The sequence below is a fragment of the Atractosteus spatula genome, chromosome 3 (assembly GCF_055471065.1).
Source record: "Atractosteus spatula isolate fAtrSpa1 chromosome 3, fAtrSpa1.hap1, whole genome shotgun sequence".
Taxonomy (NCBI): Eukaryota; Metazoa; Chordata; class Actinopteri; order Semionotiformes; family Lepisosteidae; genus Atractosteus; species Atractosteus spatula.
In genome coordinates, this window is record NC_142708.1 from 5051176 (window position 1) to 5072367 (window position 21192).

Sequence of the window (21192 nt, forward strand, 5' to 3'; positions counted from 1 at the left end):
CTGTGGAAGTGTGTACAGCCTGAGATGCAACAGAGAAGCATCGGAGTGGTTGTGCGAGTTCTAATTAGAGTGTGGGTAGACTCTGAGTGCGAGAGTAAAGTGCTGGAGATTGTAGAGAGTGTGAGACCCAGCCTGGTGGCATCAAGAGATGATAAGGAACAAGTAATAGGTTTATTCCATGCTGAAAAGAGAAGAAAGAAAACACAACGTTTCCGCCGTGGAGCCTTCTTCGGGTGTGAGAAAGACAGGGCAGTAAGCAAAGGTAATGTAGCGGGAGAACAAAAGCTGGGAGAGAGGAAGAGCGAGGGGCGGGAGCAGGGGACAGAAAAAGAGGCCAATCAGGAGGTGTGAAGTCAGTATAGGTGAAGGGAAGTGTGAAATGAAACCAACAATGAATAGAGAGAATTTAGAACAAAAGTAGTCTGTCGTTAAGCGAAGGAGGAAGGTGTGATCCTAGCTCCAGGATAATTTTGGTTCCTGTAGTCTTTCTGATGTATGAGTTCGGAAAACTGTCTTTGAGAACACAGACGGAGAGATTAGAGTGATCATGGTCGTCAGAGGTGAAATGAGAAACAATGGGCTTGAAGAGATCTTTAATCTTCACAGCCCTAACATGTTCTCTGAAGTGGTCTCCGAGTCTCCTTCCTGTTTCTCCAATGTAGATGGCTGGGCATTTACTGCAAGAGATACAGTAAATAAGGTTGCTGGAGGTACAAGATGCCATCTGGGTGATCCAGAATTGTCCTGAGGGGCCTTGAATGAGTGTGGTGTTAGATGTGTACTTGCAGGTGATATTGCAAGCTCTGTTGCAAGGGAAAGTGCCTGGTGTGGATGGTTGCTGAGGGCGGTCAAGGGAGCTGTGAACAAGAAGGTTACGCAGATTAGGTGGTCGGCAATATGAGATGATGGGGCGGTCAGAAAAGAGGGCCCCAATGGAGGGATCATCCTTTGGATGGAAAAGTTGTCATTAATAGTCCTGGGCATAGGAAGTGTGTTGAGGTGGTAGGGAAGCACCAAAGGAATGTGGTTGTTACGGCGGAAGTTCCTGATTGAGTTGGTCCGAGGGGTGTTTTTGGCTTGGGCAAAGGCCCTGTCAATAACACTTCTAGGGTATCATTTGTTGATGAAAAAGGAGTACATTTTGAGGGCTTGGTTCTGGAAATCAGTGTCATCGCTGCATAATCGTCGTAGCCGAAGGAACTGTGAAAAAGGGAGAGAGTTTTTATTATGTTTGGGGTGAAATGAGCTATACAGGAGATAGATGTGTGAATCCATGGGTTTGTAATAGACCAAAGTAGAGAGTTGGGAGTAGTTAATGGAGAAATTGATGTCTAGAAACAGAAGAGTAGTGGAAGATATGTTAACTGTATATTTGAGGGATGTGTGGAACTTGGTGAAATGATGCAGAAAGCGCTCAAGCTGTTCGTTAGAGCATGTGGCGGCACAGATGCAGTCATCAATGTATCGCTTGTGTAAAGGGAGAAAAGAGTGCAAAAAGTTCCCCAACAGGCTGTGAGGGACATGTCTAGAGACACGTCTGTTCATGCCCACTGTGGCATCACTACCCTTGTGGCATCACAGTAAACATCATGGTAAAGAATAATGGACAGAACTCATGAATCTCTCCAAATGAACAGAGCATTAGCCCTTCAGTAAATCAGAAGGCATAACCTTGGGACTTAATTACATACATCATTTCAATATGATTCCACGTACAAAAATGCAAGTCCAGATTTCATTGCAGTTTTAAGATTATTGGGAATCTAATGTAATTGTACAGTGTGTCTTTAAGAATAAGGTGAAATGCTTGAAAGAAACATACTAAATTGTGTTTTTTCAGCATTTTCTATGGGCCGTATTGAAATGTAGACTTTTGCTCTGTTCATGATATTCAACTAACAAAAAATGCAGGATCATTTTCAGTAACTATTGGAGAGCTACTGTATGTAATACCAAGGAAAATATGTTAATATTTTATTTTCCAGAATAATCAAGTATTAACATTATTAGAGCAACTTGTCTTTCACTTATTTAAACTACTTAAAAAACTACAATTTTGTTTTCCATTTTTTAAAATGTAATAATGGGCCTTTTATTTGCATTTTAGATCAATTAACTGGAAGACCAACTACCACCTCAGTTTACCGGGATGCATAGATTGTATCTTCAGTTAATCTGGGCACTACGTACAGTAATTCTGAATAGTTTCCACCTCATTTTAAAAACTGTGTATTCGACTTAATTTTTACAATATTCAAATACATTGAATATTTACTTCCACAATTGAATTAAAGGGCAAATTAAGGGAGGTCAGACCCTTCAGGAGTCAGACAGGGGTTTAGTCAGGGCTCCATGGTTACCATGGTCTTATCCATATTATTAAATATTGCTGTAGGATTCTTAATGACCAAGTACAGTAGCCAGGATCTTGGTTTAAAAATTCAAAGGATGGCAACTCCTACACCGCAGTGTCTTCACTCAGTGTATAGGAGCACTGGATTCGGATATTATGGTCCAAGTGGAAGAATAGCACCTACTGTACTAGTTCATGAACTCCACTTGTAGCAGCAACCTATTTTTCCTTCTTCTTAGATTTTATGAGTTCAAGCTACAGGATAGTAATGACGAAACAAAACTGATCCTTAATCTTGATGTGGGACTGTCTACTGCTGCCAACAATAGAATACAGTGTGAAGTCTCATTTTAATGTTTGGAGAATAAAGTTTTTCCTTAGATTTTTTTTGTTATACATTGTGCAAATACCTACTTTGTATTCCTTTGAAAGCTTTATGGTTATTCCTATTTTTATTATCTTTATTTTTAATTGATAGAAAGAATGATGTATTTTCTTTGGTATACTGTACTGTGTATTTTTCTTTTTTATGGAATTGATTTTGAGTATAAAAAGATGTGCATTCTGAGTGTGTGTTGTGCTCTATGACCTAGAAGTCACTAGTTCAAGCCTGGGTCATGTCACTAGCCCATCGGCACCACAGAGGTTAAGAATGGGAGTGGTCATGGTGGGCTCCATCATCTTCTGGCATAACAGCAACAACTGTTATTGCCCACCTGCAGGCTTGAATGTGCCATTAATGCAAAATGCACCTCTTCTCCAGTTATCGTCAGGGAACCTCTTGTACATCTCTGGGACCTTGTAGAATATCATAAACAGATGATCGTTGTGTAAACAAGTTACTATTTCCTCCTGTCACTTACAGTACGTGATATAGAAACAAGGGTTCTTTAAATTCTCTGGTAGATATTTAATACAAATCCTCTTCCAAAGTAACTGCTCAAACAGCACTTCACTAATTCTTTGCTGCTGCCTTCACATCATATTTTCTGTATTTCTGAAATTGCTCCAGAGCTTAGCATTCCAGTCTGAGGACTTATCATACATTATGCCTTTGATCTCTTATTCCTATTTTCCCTATAAAATGCCCTTGGAGATATTTTTTTCTGCTTCTCTAAAATCTGTACATTATAGGTCTTAAAGGAATATCCTACACTGACAGGCTTATAGCACTGAACCAGAATCCTGAAAGGCACTGACATAGTGAGCACAGTGGTGTTTTCAGGAACAGTGAAACAAAAACCAGAGGTCACAAGGGAAAATGACAGAGAGATGCATTTCAAACTCCGAACAGGAGCCATTTCTTACTTACTCTAAGGGTTGTGAGAAATAGAACAAGATTTCTAGTCATGCTGTCAAAGCCAATACCTGGCTTCTCTTTTTACTAAATGTCTGAATGAGATTCTTAGACCAGTTAGCTTCTGAAAACATATTATGAACATTTAGCCTCTTCATAACTGTCATTATGGCAAATTAAGACATAATTATACACAGTACCAGCAGAAAAATGAAGCTTTTATAGTCCAACTTAAAAATGTAGGGAAAACATTTTTTTATACTAATAATATTATCACTGGAGCTGAGAGGCTTCCCAGCTTCAAAATGATTAATCGTATAACTCTCTTTGTGGCCATTGTGATATAAGACTGCTAATGTTTTTATATGTTCCTTAATAAAGTGTGTTAGAAAGCAGTCCCTTGCCACCAGTAAAATAATAAAATAAGCCTTCAGTGCTAATCCAGGAAGTTCCCACTGTACTCTCTGATTACCAGATGTGTAACTACCCGCCTTTTGCCTTTGATTCCTTGTTTTGTGTGTGGTTCATATTCCTTCAGGGTGTTGGGCTCTACTCTTGGGTTGGGTGTTATTTTTTCAATATCATTCTCCACCTATGAGAGTATAATAAGACTTTTCAACTACAGTACATTGCCTCAGTAAGTACAGTATAAGTTAAACTAGCAGTCATTTTTAGAATCAGGCATTCCCTGCTGGATATGCAACAGATTGTTTTAAAATAATAAAGTGGAGGCAGCTGTACTAATAGTTAACTATCGCAAAACCATTTCCGGTTGATTTTAAAATCTGCCTTCTTTAGAATGGTACAGAAAAAGGGTAGTCCTCAATACAGTAAAAGTACTACCAATAAACAGGTACAAGGAAAGTAATCAAAGACAGGAAAAGGATGAAGAACAGAACTGTGATCTTCCATTTTCTTGAATAGACAACATAACACAATGATAATCTCACACTGAAAAGACTGACTTTAGAATTTAGGTAAAGGGCTTAAGATGAAATATTTTGGTGGAAATATTTTTTATTCACCAGGTTAAAGAAACCTCTCACTTGTACAGTGATACATGATTTGGAGATGAAAGAACACTGTATCTGTGTGATTAATTATTGTAAGTATCTAAATTATTTGAAAACCTTAAATTAATTAATATTAATATCCGCTCTATTACGTATTCTGTCAGACTAAGTAAGAAAGCAGTCATTAGCCATTTTTAACAATGCAGAAAGACGTTTTTATGGGAAACTACAAATATCACAACACAAACTGGTAAAAATCTATCAAAATGTCAGCAGAAGAAACTAATAGCAGACATGGTTGTTACTCAGTTTGAAGGAGCACCTACAAGAGGAAGTGTTTGTATAGATCTTGTATATCTGAACAATACAGAGTGAAGCACACAGAAGTGAAAGAACCACAAGGGACCTTTGATCACAATTAGGTGTCCTTTAAGTACAGTATGATATAGTATAGTGTGGATATACCGTATAAGTCACATATCACAGGCCTGCAGAATATTTCTAATATATAATAAAATTGGGAATCCTTCTTTTGGGGACTCAATACTGGTAGTCTTCTAACACAGGAGAATCATGTGGTTTGTACAGATAATGTCTAAAGTAGGTCAACTATTTTCAAACCTCCACACAAGGCACAATTGCATCTACAAACTAAATTTTGCGCAGCAAAAAACAAGATTCCTCAGGTGATAGTCACATCACTTAAGAAGTCGGATGTCTTATTCTACGAAAACAAGCATTGAAAGTTCTAAACTATAGCCCTGCCAACTATATTTCTAAGAGCTTTTGGAACAAAAATAAGAGTGCAACTGTTTTCTCAAGGTGGATTATAAAAAGCATCTAAGGACAGCTCCACTATCAACACACAGTTAGACAGCCAGGTAGCAATTCACTCCTAATTTAAGAGGTACGTCTGTTGTTAATGTGGCAATTACTATGCTAGTCTATAGACATAAAGCATTAAATGATGTTGTAACTAAAATCTAAAATTTAACACAGAGAAAAAAATAAACAAAATCGAGTGAGAACAAACCTGCTAATTGTCCTTCTCTCTCCTTGAAGGGAAAGGGAAAATCCATTAATACTTAGGTCTGCGGCATCTTCGCACGCCCTAACTTCCCTACACTGACTAACCACAACCAGAAAAATTCAAAGGTGGCACTCGCCCTTAACCTAGTGTGTCTAGACAAAAACAAACCTACGTCGTAACCCGACGACCTTACCTATACCTTTTCCCCCTGGTGTACAGCAAGTTCACCAAAACCAACAAACAAACGAAGCCAAAGCTAACAACAAACACGAATTCTAGCGAGCAAATGCGCACACGAGCCGAAGCTTACCGAAGTTGAGCTGGAAGATGATGGAGTCGAGACTTCTTCAGGCATATAAACTGTTGATCTAGGGTTCTGATTGGCTAGGAGTACACTGATGACACAAATGCAGCAATGGTGTAATGATGGACCAATGGCGGAGGTACCTGAATACAGGAAGTGGGGGAAAAAAAGCACGGGGATGTTACAGTTAAATATCATGAAAAGAAAAAAGAACAATTTTAGGAACAAACTAGCAGATAGTGGAGCCATAAGGGCCAGGACTATAAAATCAGATTTTCTACGGTGTGACAAGGCTTTAGCCTTGGGAAAATGTAGAGGAAAAGAGAAACAACCAGACAGGTTATTAGACACAAATCAAGGGTGTCTAGTTTTGTCTAATTGACCAATTCTGGTCCAATTCTTGTCCTGAAGGTCCACACAAAGAAGGCCCTGCTCATTTTTCTTTTGAAGGTTTCTATTTCTATTTTATTTAATTGAAAGTTGCAGATCTTAAGTTAACATAGGCAATTCCTAAAAGGTTTGAAATGAATTACATCAATTGCACAGAGAACAGATGCGGAACAGTGGGAGTGGAACTTCTGATCTAGCTCTTTGAATTGCACTGTATGAGGTGGTACTGTGTCAATTGGGTCTTATGTACAGTAGATAATTGATCTCATCCAGCAACACCTTCTCTGGGTAGCTTGTTCCATACTGTCACAGCTCTTTATGTGAACAGGTGCATCCCATTCACAATTTCTAAATCCACTTCCCCTGTTTTGTCTGTTTAGTTTTTTTTATGAAAAATGCTTTATGATGAAAATTGATATGAACAGTTTTTAAAAATATATTTCTGTCATTCTCAGCTTGCTTTTAACTGTAATGTAGTACATACCTGTAGCAAATTAATCTTTTTTTACATTTTTACCTCCCTTGCAAAGATTTTGCATGCTGTCATTCAAAACATTATATTTTAATGGTGTTTTCTGTGAACTAATACAGTGAAGTTAATCCCTCAAGACATTTATATAAATATATTTCTGCTCATCCATTAATAAAGTTTAGTTACACATTGTGAGAAACATTTCAGAGTTCTTTAATTCTGTCAGTTATAATTTGATTTGTTACACAGGAATGCAACTTCTGCCTTAAATTAAGCCTGTATTGTTTAAGATAATGTTTTTTCTATTTCTTAACAGATCATTACCATATGCTTCTTGATTAAGTGTTTTTCCATATATGATAACTGCAAATATTAGCCATCCATATAATTCTGTCATTATGTATCAAACTAAAGATTAGTAATATGTTCAGATGATACCTGAGAACTATTGTATCATTCTAAGAAGGTGATAATTATTCTGGGGCATAAATATATCCAAAATTACAATTGCTTTTTAAGTATATATTAAAAAAAATACTGTACATCTTCTTTTGGTGACAAGATATATTAACTGCTATATCAGTCTTTTGAAAAGCGCTACCAATGCCCCAAGGCAGTGATTTTGTTTCTCAAGTGATGGAGAAGAAAAAATAAAAATGGATAAACATTCTTTTCTTATTTTACAAAAAAACATGAAGGGATGTAGTGAGAGACACAACCACAGATTTTTCAGTGGGAATATTCCTCCATAACGCTAAATGCCTAATTAATCTTGATATCCATGTATAGTAAACCCATTCAGAGCTGACAAAAAACTTTGAATATCTAGTAACACTGACAACTATTCACCAAGGATTTTTAGATGTGTGTTGTGTTATTTATTTGTTTACTTATTGTTCTATTTTAATAAATTAAGGATGACTGGATTTCAGTTGGCAGTGAAAAATAATTTCTACTGTGCATCACAAATGATAAGGAAATTGATGCTTTAAAGCATTTCCTGGCATTTTTGTTTGGTACTGTAATTCTTCACACTGTTGTAAACAATTCAGGATACATATGTCATATTAAAGTTTTTATCTTCTTCAGTTATCTTTGCTGACAAAGGAACTAGGATTTAGGTTACATTATGTTTGGATCTGTGTACAATCAGTCTCTGCTACAGAAATAAAGGGAGTTTTTTTGTATAATTTCAGTCATATTAACTCTTTGTATCTAATAAGTTAAAAAGTGTATTTGTATAGGAATATCAGTCATTTTTAAAACACTACAAGTTCTCTTATCATAAGAGAAATGATTTGTCATCCCTTTTTACTGAAGAAGGAAAGATACAGTACATAGCTGTAAGCTAAAATGAATTGCACTATTATTTATCGCTATAAAACCTATTAAAACCACCACAGGTTTTTCTGCAATTATATGTCCCTGCTTCAAATTGGAATTGTTTCTTGTACAATGAAGACTAGGCTCATTTGTGAGAAACAAGATGACCTGTACCAGTTAGATGGTCCTGGAGGAAATCTTGGTAGATTACCATTGCTCTGGCAGTTGCTTTTTCTGATGCAGCAAAATCCCACAGGGTACACAGCCTCACACTTCAAAACGAAGGGTTTTTTCAGCTTCATGTACAGATGCAGCCATTCAAAATGCACGGTAAAAGCTCACACAGCTCAACATTATCTGCAGATTAGCGCGGAATACCACAGCACATGATTGGCTGGCCAAACTGACCGGCAGGAGCCACTCGTGGTTCGTTGGTTGTTTGTAAAACGATTGCTTCATTTAATCTCTTTACTGTGCATGTTTAAATCCGCTTAATATTGAATATTGATATGGAATTTTACAACTAAGGGGAAATTTTGGTAGCTGAGCATAAAAAGAAGAGGAGAATAATGTGTCTGAAGGTCACAAACGATATTAATTTAGGAATATAAACATATTATGTAAGCTGTAAATGGCTGGTATTGGTACAGTAGTTTAAATAAAAAATACACACCAGTATTCCACTTTCTTCATAAACGTTTTAAGCATCAAAGTCATTCATTTTACGTGCTCCTTCTTACTATATTAAGTTTATATACTCTATAAAAAGTTATAATGTTTTAACCTTTTGTATGAATCGCAGTAAAAAAACACATACTTTTTAGAATTTGATTAATAGCGAATATAATGTGGAATCGCGTACCTAAAGACATTACTATTATTTAAGGATTTAATTGCATTCATTTAGCTCAAATTATTACCATAGTACACTTTCTTTGTAAACATCTGTAAACATCATTCACCCGCGATTAAAAAAAATTGCCTGCCCTTTTCAACAAGAGCTTAAGTTGTCAAGCGGCGAGTTGATATAATAGCTTTGACGTGTGACTCCATGCTGGAGGTTGGGCATTCGAGCTCAGCTCTCGGCATGAGTTTTCTTTTAACAAATAAACATTTCTTTGAAAAACTAAAATAGTAAATATCATCGACACTATATTGAATTTGTTGGTATTTCTTAACATCACAACATGTTCAAAGTTACAGTAAATGATTTATTAATAACAACTCATAATTTCAAACTGCTTGTATTTTAAAATTGTATTTTGTTCGGGCTGATTTGTCACTGTTTTCACAACCTTCAATTTATTAAACATCTGTTTTTGATACGGGGTGTTCCACACCTCTGTTTAATTTCTGAAACTCCCTCTGTATTCCCTGTTTTAACCTTTTCTATGAATACTTGCACTCATTATCGCAGTAAAAAAATGCATACAATTTAGAATTTGATTAATAGGGAATATAATATGGAATTGCGTATCTAAAGAAAATAATAGCAATATTTTAGGATTTAATTATTTTCATATAGCTCAAATTATTACTATAAATTATTAGTCCACTTTCTTTGTAAACATGTGTATCAATATGACTCATTCACTCACTAATAACGTGGAAACATTTTGCCTGCCCTTTTCAGCTATAGCTTAAGCTGCCGAGTGGCTTGTTGGCAGAATGGCTTCAGTGCGTGACTCGCATTCTGGAAGGTGGGTGGGGTTCGAATCTTGCTCAGGGGACGAGTTCTCCTTTAACAAATGTGTATTTGAAGTAGTTAATATCGTGTACATTATACTGACGTTTTATTTTTATGGCACAATCGGCAACTGATTCTTTCAAATTTAAAGAAAATCAAAAATAAGAAGTAGCGTGTCCCTACCTAAAATTGCATGACTTTAAAACCCATGAAAAAATGGGGTCAGATAGTTACTTATGGGTTAAGTTATTGACACTTTTTGTGCACGATCATCTTAGAATCTTTGTGTAAGATGTTTTTTTTCTTTTTTGTTAAAAATTTTAAACATTTTTATTTTGTAAATGCAACACGCATATCACACAGATAAAATTGCATTCCTTCTCATCTCTTCCTGAAGTGTGAAGCAATCAGCAATCAGCAGGTTGCTTAGCAACTCAGCTTAGCCCATCTCCACCTGGTGGTATTACAAGGTATTTCAACCTATTTAAACAAAACACGTTCCTTGCAGTTCGTTGCGGATCGTCCACCACGTTTTAGCGCAGCATACAATACGTCTCACATTTTGAATGGCTGGATCTGTAACAGTGATATGAAACATATACTGTATGATGGTTACTTATATAATAAAATTACTTGTCCTTTACATATTGATGATGACAAAATTAACCTTCTCCTTATCTTTAATAACTTGAAATAGTGTAATTTATGGGAATATGTGCAGCATGATGTATTTGTATTTCTCTATATTTAGGTCAATCTCATAAGATACAGAAACTTATGAGAAATAGTTCAATTGCCACTTCAATCACAAAATATTTAAATGCTTCTTTGTCATGTTCGCATGACCAGATGTTCTTTACCTGCATTTTTAGTTCATTTCAGTTCTAGCTGCAAGCCAAGAATTACGTGTTATTAAAGATTTCTAATAATCTTTGAGTTGCCTTGACCAAGTACTTGGTGCCTCTCTGTATTTGTAGAAGAATGTTGTACGCGGCTCTTCTGTTCCATCTAAACATATATAGTATAGCGCAGATTAGCTTCATCAAGTCTGTACTCTGTTTATTACACAAAGGATCCTCCAGTGAGTGATCAGCAAGGTGGATATCAGAACTATACCTGATAGTATCTTAGCCAATCACTAGCTGTGTTGTCACACCTTAAAAGCTAGAACCCAACTAATTTTTGTTTGTTAGCTCCCTGACTTCTTATCTCTCTGCAGCTAAACTGGAAATCTGAATTTCAAACTTAAACTTTGGCCAAGAGAGGCCAAGAGAGCAAGTCATTAAAGTATAGAAGTTACACAAGATATTCTTCCTGCAAAAGGAGAATTTTTGTGTTTACAAACCTGCTGTTATTTTTGCCTGATCAACAAAATAAGACAGTTGAACTCTTTTTGTCAACATCCTGAATATCAGAGCATATTCAGCACCAAGCTAGAGCTCAGACCAAGTTCTCCCACCTGTCTAACTTGCAGATTAAATTTGATATTTGTTATAAATGTTTTTGGTGTTCTATCAACAAATTGTATATTGTATATTTAATTCCTGAAAATCATTAAGTTCTCTTACAATTTAATTTAGAATATCTGATTATTACAGTTCACAGAAAGCTTTCAAATTCTAACTCGGATAGATAACAAAAATTGTCATTGCAGAATTAAGCAATATTTAATGCTGATTTTTATCTACTGTATTGTAATAAATTACAGAACTCCACAACTGAGTACAGCCATAATCTGCCAGTGCTTTCAAAAATGTTTAATTAGTGAAGTGCTCTTCCCTGCTCTCCAGACCTTTCAACAACAGCCACCTAAAGAGGCAGGCTTGGAGCCAATTCTTTCTCCCTGGTGAGAAAAGTCTCCAAGACACCTGATTTGTAAGGTGCATCTACTTCACATAAGAAAACAGCAATATGCTTATTAAGCTGCATTTAATCTGTGCTTTGATAGTCAGGAAAATTATGTTAAATCAGCCTCTCCCTGTTTTCTTAAAAGGTTGGTATTTCTAGGTGTTTTATTGATGTGAAGGTAATCATTGTGTCTTATATATTATATATAGATTATATAATATTTTTACAATAAATGATATAATAGTTCTGGGTCACAATAGAAAGACATTGCAAACTTTAGTACAAATAGTATTTATAAGTTTTCCTATTGAGTGATTTTGTACTTTTAGCAATATACAATTGATAACCTATTGATAACTTATTTACTATGTACATTTTTTCAGAGCTCTAAACCACATGTAAACTGGAATAATCTATTATATAAAGTTCAGTAGTTTGGCTAAAGCCTAATTAATGAGAAATAGAGGCAAACTACATAGTGAATATGTATAAAATATAGAGGACACTGTACATACTGTACAGGCAGTGACACGAATATGGAACAGACAAGAAGGTTGATGCTGTGATAGAGTTGTTTACTGTTCATTGAAAAAATGGCACAAAATCTGAATGTGCTTGCTAATAAAACTGTTCTTAGAAACTGTTGTGCCAGAAAAAACGGCATCAGCTGAGCGTTTGTGTGTTGAATGTGCATATGGAAGTCTTGCTTGTAGAACAAGACTTCAAAACCAACGTTTACAGTGCTCCTTTATATAGTGGAACAAACAATACAAGATACTGTACACTTCTCACATGGCTCCCTGCTTGCCTTGTAGCTATAAATGGTCATTCTTAAAAGCTGACCATTACATATATATCCTTTACTGCCTGCTCGTGTGACCAGCAGCCCCTTCTGCTGAATTGACCCTTTGTTCCCAGAGAGGTCATTCGGTCATTTCCTAGCTATGTCAGAGCTATGTCAGATGAGCATAAAGACATCATGTGGCTACGTATGTTATCTTTTGAGACCAGATATCCTGAGACAGCTTTAGTAAAATATAAGTAAAAAGATATATAGTTAACAAGATGTAATATGAACTGACAGTACAGTAAAGCACTTGTAGTTAATTCCTTCAAAACCATCTTTAAAAAACATATTTAAAGCCTCTAGCTTTTACAGTCTGTCCACATAGATGTATTATTTATTAAAGTAGACCTGAATATTTAATAAACGGTTCCTAAATGTTCCATTGTTACATAAAGTTTTCGAGTTAATACATTGCAATATTTTATGAATGAGAGCTTTGTATATTAACTGCTGGGGCATTGTTCATATCTGTAATGGCGTTCTAGCTAAATAATGCAAATAAACAATTATCAATTTTAATTTATGTGCATTATGGCTGGATAAAAGCAATTTCTGGGAAATTTTCAAAAAGTGACAACATGGGTACTATAGAGCTTTACTATACCTATACTCCAAATGAGCACCTTTACTGCCAGAAAGTAGGTTGTAAGAAATGTATGGTTCTACAGGGGTGACAAAATTTGTTATACTGAGATGTTCTCTATCAATATTTTAGATGTGTAATTCTTAAGGCACAAAGATTAAGTTGCGAACATTGTTTGTGACAGTGTTCTTCCCAACTTTTGTCACCTAAAAACAATCATAAATAGAAATTGAAGATGACTTGGAATTTCTTCCCAGGATTGCTTAGAAAACCAAAGTGCAGTTTGCATTACCTCTGTAGCGCTTTTCAGAATGAGTACAGCAGCTCTGATTTCCAGGAGAGGATGGCATGCTTTTCTTTAGTATTAGGGCTTCATCTCAGAACTCTGTGCAAACAGACAGACAAAGCTCCATCAGCAATGCTATTTAAGAATGTGCCCTTTATTTTTTCAAATAAAAAACAAGCCAAAAAAAAAACATTCTCTCAGCTTTCACACATGGGTGGCAGGTGCTTTCCAGGTAGAACCCAGCACACAAGTGTTTTGCGACCCCTGTATCTTGCTATTCTTGGTTCAGTAGCATCTTGTGTTTTCCCTCAATTTAATTTCTTTGTGTTCTTCACACACTCAACAGGTCTTCCAAGGAAACTTTGACAACGACACGCACAGAAAGAACGTGATAGAGCCTCCCATCTATGCCAGGTTTGTCCGGATCCTTCCTTGGTCATGGTATGGCCGCATTACTTTGCGAGCTGAGTTTCTGGGATGTACAGAAGAGGATTGAATACTCCTGCGTACTGGAATATTCAGCTGCCTAGAATATTGCTCCAGTATCTCACCATAAACTGTGTGAAATCTGTAAAAATCTCCAATGGGTTTTTCAAGAATAAGTGTTTGGTTGTGGTAGGCAGGATTTTATGTTTTGTAAAATGGTCTAAGCCTGCCCTTGTCAAATGTACGTCCTTTTTTCTTTTTTTTACTTGAGATAGATAAGTTGTCATTTTTATATGGTATGTATTGTTTTACATTGGGAAAATAATATTCACACTGTGGTTAAAATGAGTTGTAAGGAGAGCTGCAGTGTCACTTTTTTAAAAAAGAAATTAGATCATTGCATTGCATGCATACATGAACTTCAATTTCTTGATTTAAAATTCTTTTTCAAGTATGCAACCCAGTAAACATAAATGTAAAGTACACAGTTTTGTTTCTAAATGATAAAATGCATAATACTATATCATCATTTCAGAATCTTTACCATTCACATGCTCCTAATAGTGACTTTTCTGAGCAAACAAAAGTTTTATGTATTAATGCCTAACAAAGATTATTTTGTTATTGTGTTATTTATAATATGTTTAAACACATACAGTGCAGACGCATTGCACAAAAGCTCTTACTACTAAACTTTTTTGTGTTTTGCATTTAAAGTTATATATGCCAACAATTATAAATCTAATATGCACAATTCCATCTAATTAGCAGAAATATTAAATACATTTTTCTTGTTACATCCAACTATGCTTGTGTGATCTGATGCTCAATATTTATTTTGAGGCCTGGATGCATTTGCTAAAACATAAATGTTTATTAAAAAAGTAATACTGCAGCATTAACACACTGAGGTACGTCTTGGATGATCAGGATCAAGGAGTCCTTTCACAGTTGCAATTTTGTGTTGTCTTTAATTTATTTGAAACATTGGTTGAGTACTGTGGTTGACTTCATATTCTATTGAAAGTGTGTCACATTGATAAGTTTTTCTGTTTAGTTCTATTGTATGTTCAGTCCTGCTTTTAGATCTCTATGAAACAATTTGAACAGCTCAGGATAGATGTCACCCATTTTTATTGTGTTTTTTTTTAACGCAAAATTTTAAGATATGCCTAAGAGTAAACTCCTTCTTAAAAATGTTTAAAAACACAGCCTATGTGTTTTGTTAAAAGTGACAATGAAGAATCTGATGTGCAAAGGATACACATAGTTAAAAGGTACATGTTATTGAATGGCATACAGTACATAATTTTTACATTGTTTCATAAATATTTATGAGGTATAACTATCACGATTTATTTTTCTCATAGGTTTTTTTTAAAATAAAGTTTTCTTTGCTTAAAGTGTTAGACAGACATGCATTATGTCACCTTCGTTCAATGTTACAGTTCCGATTATGTCATAGAATTCCTGGGATAAAATGAGAGTGCACTTGAAGGAAATGAACTGAAAAATACGCAGCAAATGTTGTACTATACAGAGCTACACATTATAATCTCTTAGTTTTGCTACATGATAAAAAGCCAGTAGACTGTTACTGTGTCTGTAACCGTATTAACGGCACTCCTGGTGAATTTATATGTTAAGTGGTCTCTGAATAAGTTTTGAAGTTGTTCTAAAAGAAAAAGTCAACCTTATGTATTAATTACTGTATACCCAGTTAAATGTAATTCTAGAATAATCTAGAAATATGTATGGGCTTTCTTACATATGGATGACATAAACAGTAACCTGCGTCCTCTTAGTATGCCAGTCCTTTTTGTTGGAGAAAAAATTCAGTTATCTGTACAGTATGAGTTTGTTACTGTTACACATGCTCTCTTATAGATTAAAACATTCGAATTCCACATATTTGTGAGTGTTTCAGATTTAAGAGTGGAAACTATAATAAAATTCTGTGTTATTTGTAGTAGTCCAGTAAATAACTGTACATTTGTATATTATTTCTCTTACACAAGCAGGAAAGAGAAATTGCTCCTAATATCTCTGGTATTTTGGAGACATTAAAGTAGCTCTGATAAAAAAAAATGGTTTAGCTGGACACATTTTTCAGAGGTTTGTAAATGTTCAGTTTTTTACAACATTTAACTGCACATCTAAAAACCTCACCAATCAATTTTGACAATGCACTTTTTTATACTGTGGAATTATGAAATGTCCTATACTTCTAAATGTAGGCTATGTGATCATAGATACAATAGGTTGTAAGTAATGTGTAATGGATGTATGGACTATAAAGTAGCAAAGGCAAGCTTAAAAGAGAGTAAACAAAGAGGTTAATGGCATATAATTACACATACTGAATGATAAGAGAAATGTAAGGAATAAGTTCTAAAGTCTCTTGGTTTATAATGGCTCATTAGAATTCATTCAGATCTGTTACTTTCTTTTTAGAGTTCAGGTCTCTATGAAGTAGCAGATGAGCATCAGAGGACCAAATGTTCTTCTTCTAACTTTTTAAAAACTCTTCTTCCATGCACATAAATAAGCTTTTCATTTTCAATAAGTCAAAACAAAACAAGACAGTAGAGGCATTAGATACTGATTATGAATTTATAATGAAAATAGAGAATTTATCAAATTCATCTCAAAGTTTTATAATCTAGATGGGAATTTTCATTTATCACCATTTTCTCCTTTCTATGTATAGTAATTGTAGTTTACATTAAAAGGTAACACTGTTCAGACAACTTTCTACTATTTTTTAACTAGTTCAATTAGTCATGATTATGAGCTCATGAAATGGCTGATAAGCACAATAATTTATAATAATAATCACAACAATTTCTTTCATTTGTATTGAAGATTTAATTCCACAGGATCCCAAAGTTCTTTGTATATTGGAAAGAATCAATTTCATCCACCACTGAAATGCAACATCCACCTTGGTGGTGCATACTGTAGTAATCATTATGTGCCAGCAGCCCCACTATATAAAAGATCTGACAGTGAAGTGAGAAATTATTTCACCAATTGATGTGCAGTCCAAATTTATATATGCCAGTTTGAGCAAACAGAGTAGAATTTAGCCAAAACATCAGTGTTAATAGCTATGAACCATATACACAAGAATCTTTAATAATCAAGCATACAGACCTCGATTTAAAATCTCATCTGAAGGATAGCTCTATTAGCACAGTGTCCTCTATGTACAGTATCACCATCCTGGAGCACTGATTTTAACTCAGATCTATACAGTACGTCCACCAACAGCACTTAAAACTTATAGTTTTGCATATCCTCTTTAAAGCTTCACTGTCTGGAAAGCAGTAATGACATATTGTAGACATGTTGTTGCCCACCAAACCTCTATTTTGTTCCATGTTGGAAATGTGTTGGGCTACATAAAGTACAGGTAATGGACAAGAAAATTGAAACATCTGGATAAATGAGGGGCACCAAAATACACTAAAATCAAGACTCATGGCTCATGTATGAATTCAGTAAATAACACCCCAGAACATTTCTGGTCTAAGATGATGCCTGCATGGAACATCCAGGGAAAGACATCATTACCAGATGACAATATTGAACAGACATGCACACCCCAGGATCTTGATATCTGTACCTTCATGTGAAGTACAATGCAAAGCAGATGAGCAACTATACATTAATTTACTCATCAATTTACAAATTTTAACCTTGGGCACAAAGCAGCCAGTTTAAACAGAAATGGTCCACAAACTGTATGGGATACCACAGTCAGAGTGTGAATCCAATAGTGCAAAAATAACAGGCAATGAACTGAGCAGTGGAGAAAAGTAAGGTCAAATGAATCGTCCTTCACCATGTTTTCTTCATACGGAACAATGGATGTTTGGCATCCAGTTTAAAGAATTCTGCCATCCTGAATGCTTGATTCCAACAGTGAAGGGTTCTGGTGGCTGTGGGGCACATTTTCCTGGCATGTTTCAGATTCACTCATTCCCTTACAAGGCAAAGCCAACGCCAATCAGTACTTAACGGTGCTGAGTGATTATCTCCACCCCATGTTGTAGCATTTCTTTCCTGTTGAGGATTGAGGATCACAACGCTTCTGTTCACAGCTAACACGTGGTCCCTCCATGGGGTTTGATAAGCCATATGCCATTGCCTCGACAGTCACCAGATCTGTAACCAGTTGACCATTTATGGGATATTGTGGAACAAGGCCCGAGACTGTGTTTTTTTTTTTACCCACAGCAACTAGGCACAAGTTCAATGACTTTCACAGTGAAGAATGATGATGTATCACCTGCAAAATTCGAGACACTGGAAGATACCATGCCATGGTGGCCCAAGTTACTTTACATTGGTGTTTCCTTTTCAACTTCAACTGCCTGTAAATTTTCAAATGTATTTGTGTCATTGGTTTATTTCTAGATACACTTCACCTAAGCATGTTGCTGCAATAACAGTTTTTAGTGTTGGGAGAGGGACAACAAAAAATAGCAGGTGAGATGTCCCTTTAAGATTTAATCAAAAAAAGTTTTAATGAGAGTAAAGAAGTAAGTGTAGGTTTTTTATAAAATCTAATTGAAATATTTTACTTTTTATTCCCTTGTCAGTTCTTTCCATCTTTAAAACCTGACCATATGAATGTTTTTAATTTGTATTTCCATATGTTTCCTGTTTTCTTTCTTTCTTTTTTAGCATCAGAAAAACAGTACTATATTGTCAAATGAAATGCTTTTAATCGCATTTATTGTGAATGTTTTCCTCAACACGTGATTTTCAGTTAAAAACTGTTGTTTGAAATAGCTCAATCCAAATTATGACAAGACATATGTCAACCAGAAGAAAAACGAGAATTCTGGTAGTTGATCAAGTTTTGAAAACTTTGAAACATTGAAAATTGTTAAGTCTTATTTTTTACTATTTCCTATTTTTACGTTCAAGAGCAATGAATTATAATTTGTTAAATAAAATTAGAAAAAAATACAAACATTTCACACCGTTTAAGAATGAATAAAAAATGACTCCTTCTGATGTTAAATAAAAGTATTTGCCAATAGGAGACTGTCATTGCAGCATCTTTAAATTAATGTATATACTGTAATAGTAAAAAAGAAGGGTACATTTTATTTTTTTCACTTTGAAGATGACATCCAAGTTGATTTTTTTTCATATACATTTACTGTACATAGGCATTTCCTAGACTTGATTTCTGGAGTAATTTTTGAAAATGTAATGCAGTCTGATGTTCAACAAGTGCATCAGTGCATTACTGTTTAATTAAACTTGATACATTTGGTTGACTGATAAAACACAAACTTTCCTTTATCAAATGGTGCTGCTGCTGTAAGTATTGTGGTTATTTTTAAGTAGCAGGAACATCTAACAAATTACAATCAAGAACAAAATTAGCTTAGGCTGGGCAAATGTCTCTTCTGTGCTCACGTACTGTATATACTCTGTTACTATGGGAGTTCATAAATCTATATTATATGTTTACGATTTTCTTTCTCAATTTTCACTCAGCTAAAGGTACAGGTATCTGTGCTGGGCTGATCTCTGCAGACTGGTAGGGGGGTATGTTTTACAGCCAATCAATGCATAATTAATACCCTAATACCCATCAAGTCTTTAATATTAGACTCAATTCTCTTTTTTAATTACTGCTGTATATATCACAATTTTCTTTAAAAGGATAAAGCTGAGAAATATGTAAGATTAAAAAAGGTATTATTGTAGCAAAACATACAACATTAAATTACTATAAATTTTCTCCTGGTGCCTAAAATTGTAAAGATTATGTTGAACATCTCCTCTACAGAATATATAGATGGGATGGAACAGAAACCTTATTTTTATAATGATTTGTTTGTTTTTTCATTTATTTTTGTTTTATTGGGGGGGGGGGGGGATAAAAAGCCGTCTCTCTGGCATAGCAGAAGGAAAAAGACTGCCAGCAGATTTGTGAACATGTCAACACTGTGCAACTTTGGCAGAGTCCAGCAGAAGACAACAAACAGGAAGGCTAGCTCAGCTGGAGCCCAGCCACTGGAGCTATTAACTCCTCAGTGACTGTCAGTTGTGATTTTTGTTTTGGGTTTTATTTAATTGAATGAGTACTGTACTTAAAATGGAGGAGCTGCCATACATAAACTTGACAGGCCCACTCAAGCCCTGTGGTGAAACATGTTGGCTGTTTGTGGAAAGATTAAAAGACCTATTGTAGTACTGTATGACTACAAACACCAAATCACTTTATGTTTTATTCTATTCACAGAAATGGAGGGAAAATTAACTAAATGCAATGTAATATTTTTTCTGTGTGACCCTGCTCTGGATTGTTATCCTGACCAAGCTGAGGGCAGTCATGTTGTCCCAGCCCTGCCTTACCCCTTGTGCTTCTGAGATAGGTACTGCATCTAAGTAGCTCACTGCCTTGATCCTCACTAAGAAATGAGGCTTCTTTAGGATGGGTAGGCGATAAAACATACTGCATTCACTATCTTTTCTGGAGGATTTTTTTTTTGTACTAGGGAGAGGAACATACTTGTTTGTTTTCAGTTTTAAATCTTTACATTTATCATGGCATTGTAATAATGTTTCCACTCCTAGTTCTGAAATTAAATGTAAGGATATGTATGTTCTAATTGTCCACAGGTACAGGTACATGTGTTTTTTTTCCCTCTTTATTAACCCTAGATACTGTATGTACCATATTATTCTTGAAAGGGCTTCTGATTTAAACTATATGAACTAATCAATGGTTGACTTTTTCTTGCAGATCATTGCATAAATTTCATAGCAATTTTGAAAACAAACTGTGGATTCAATCTTGTAATATTGAACTGTTGTCAATATGATGTGGTACTGGCTTATGAATTGTCAGTGATTGCAAAAAAGTAATATTAATGAAAACATTTAAAAATCTTATTTATAGAAGGCAGAATGACCACTGCAGCCTTTGCAATTGTGTGATAATGAATTGTTTTTTGTATATAATCCAGCCCTGCAGGTTAATGCAAAAGTTAGTATGAGCTTGTCTGGTCTTCAAACTTAAAATAATAAAATCATGGAAATATCCTCAATGTTTATGTGTTTCCTTCCTTTTTTCATTCTTGATTTTGAATACTTTGATCTTTGAATGATAAACATGTCCATAGCACAGGATTAAATTTAAGCATTAAAAAGATCATTTCCAGCACAGCTTCTAAATCCCTTCAAATTGCAAGTGTATGAGTCTGATTTTGATTTATTTTTTTGAAGGAATCATGGTCTGAGTAGCTGTCGATCTTTCATTAAATAAGTGTTTCTTGGGAAAGAAAGTTACAATAGTATGGTG

At 35.1% G+C, this 21192-nt stretch overlaps 1 protein-coding gene across 2 annotated transcripts in view; it reads left to right on the forward strand.

Moving 5' to 3' along the window:
• Window positions 1-20938, forward strand: part of LOC148837292 (EGF-like repeat and discoidin I-like domain-containing protein 3) — a 253166-nt gene extending 232228 nt beyond the window's left edge. Inside the window, exon 11 of one of the 2 annotated variants that reach the window (XM_088910557.1) lies at window positions 13780-20928. In XM_088910557.1, coding sequence (XP_088766683.1) covers window positions 13780-13929 — 150 coding nt within the window. In that variant the 3' untranslated portion in view covers window positions 13930-20928. Of the gene's footprint in view, window positions 1-13779 lie in introns of both variants that reach the window. The other variant, XM_088910556.1, reaches the window with a different exon arrangement.
• The last annotated feature ends 254 nt before the right edge of the window (window positions 20939-21192 follow it).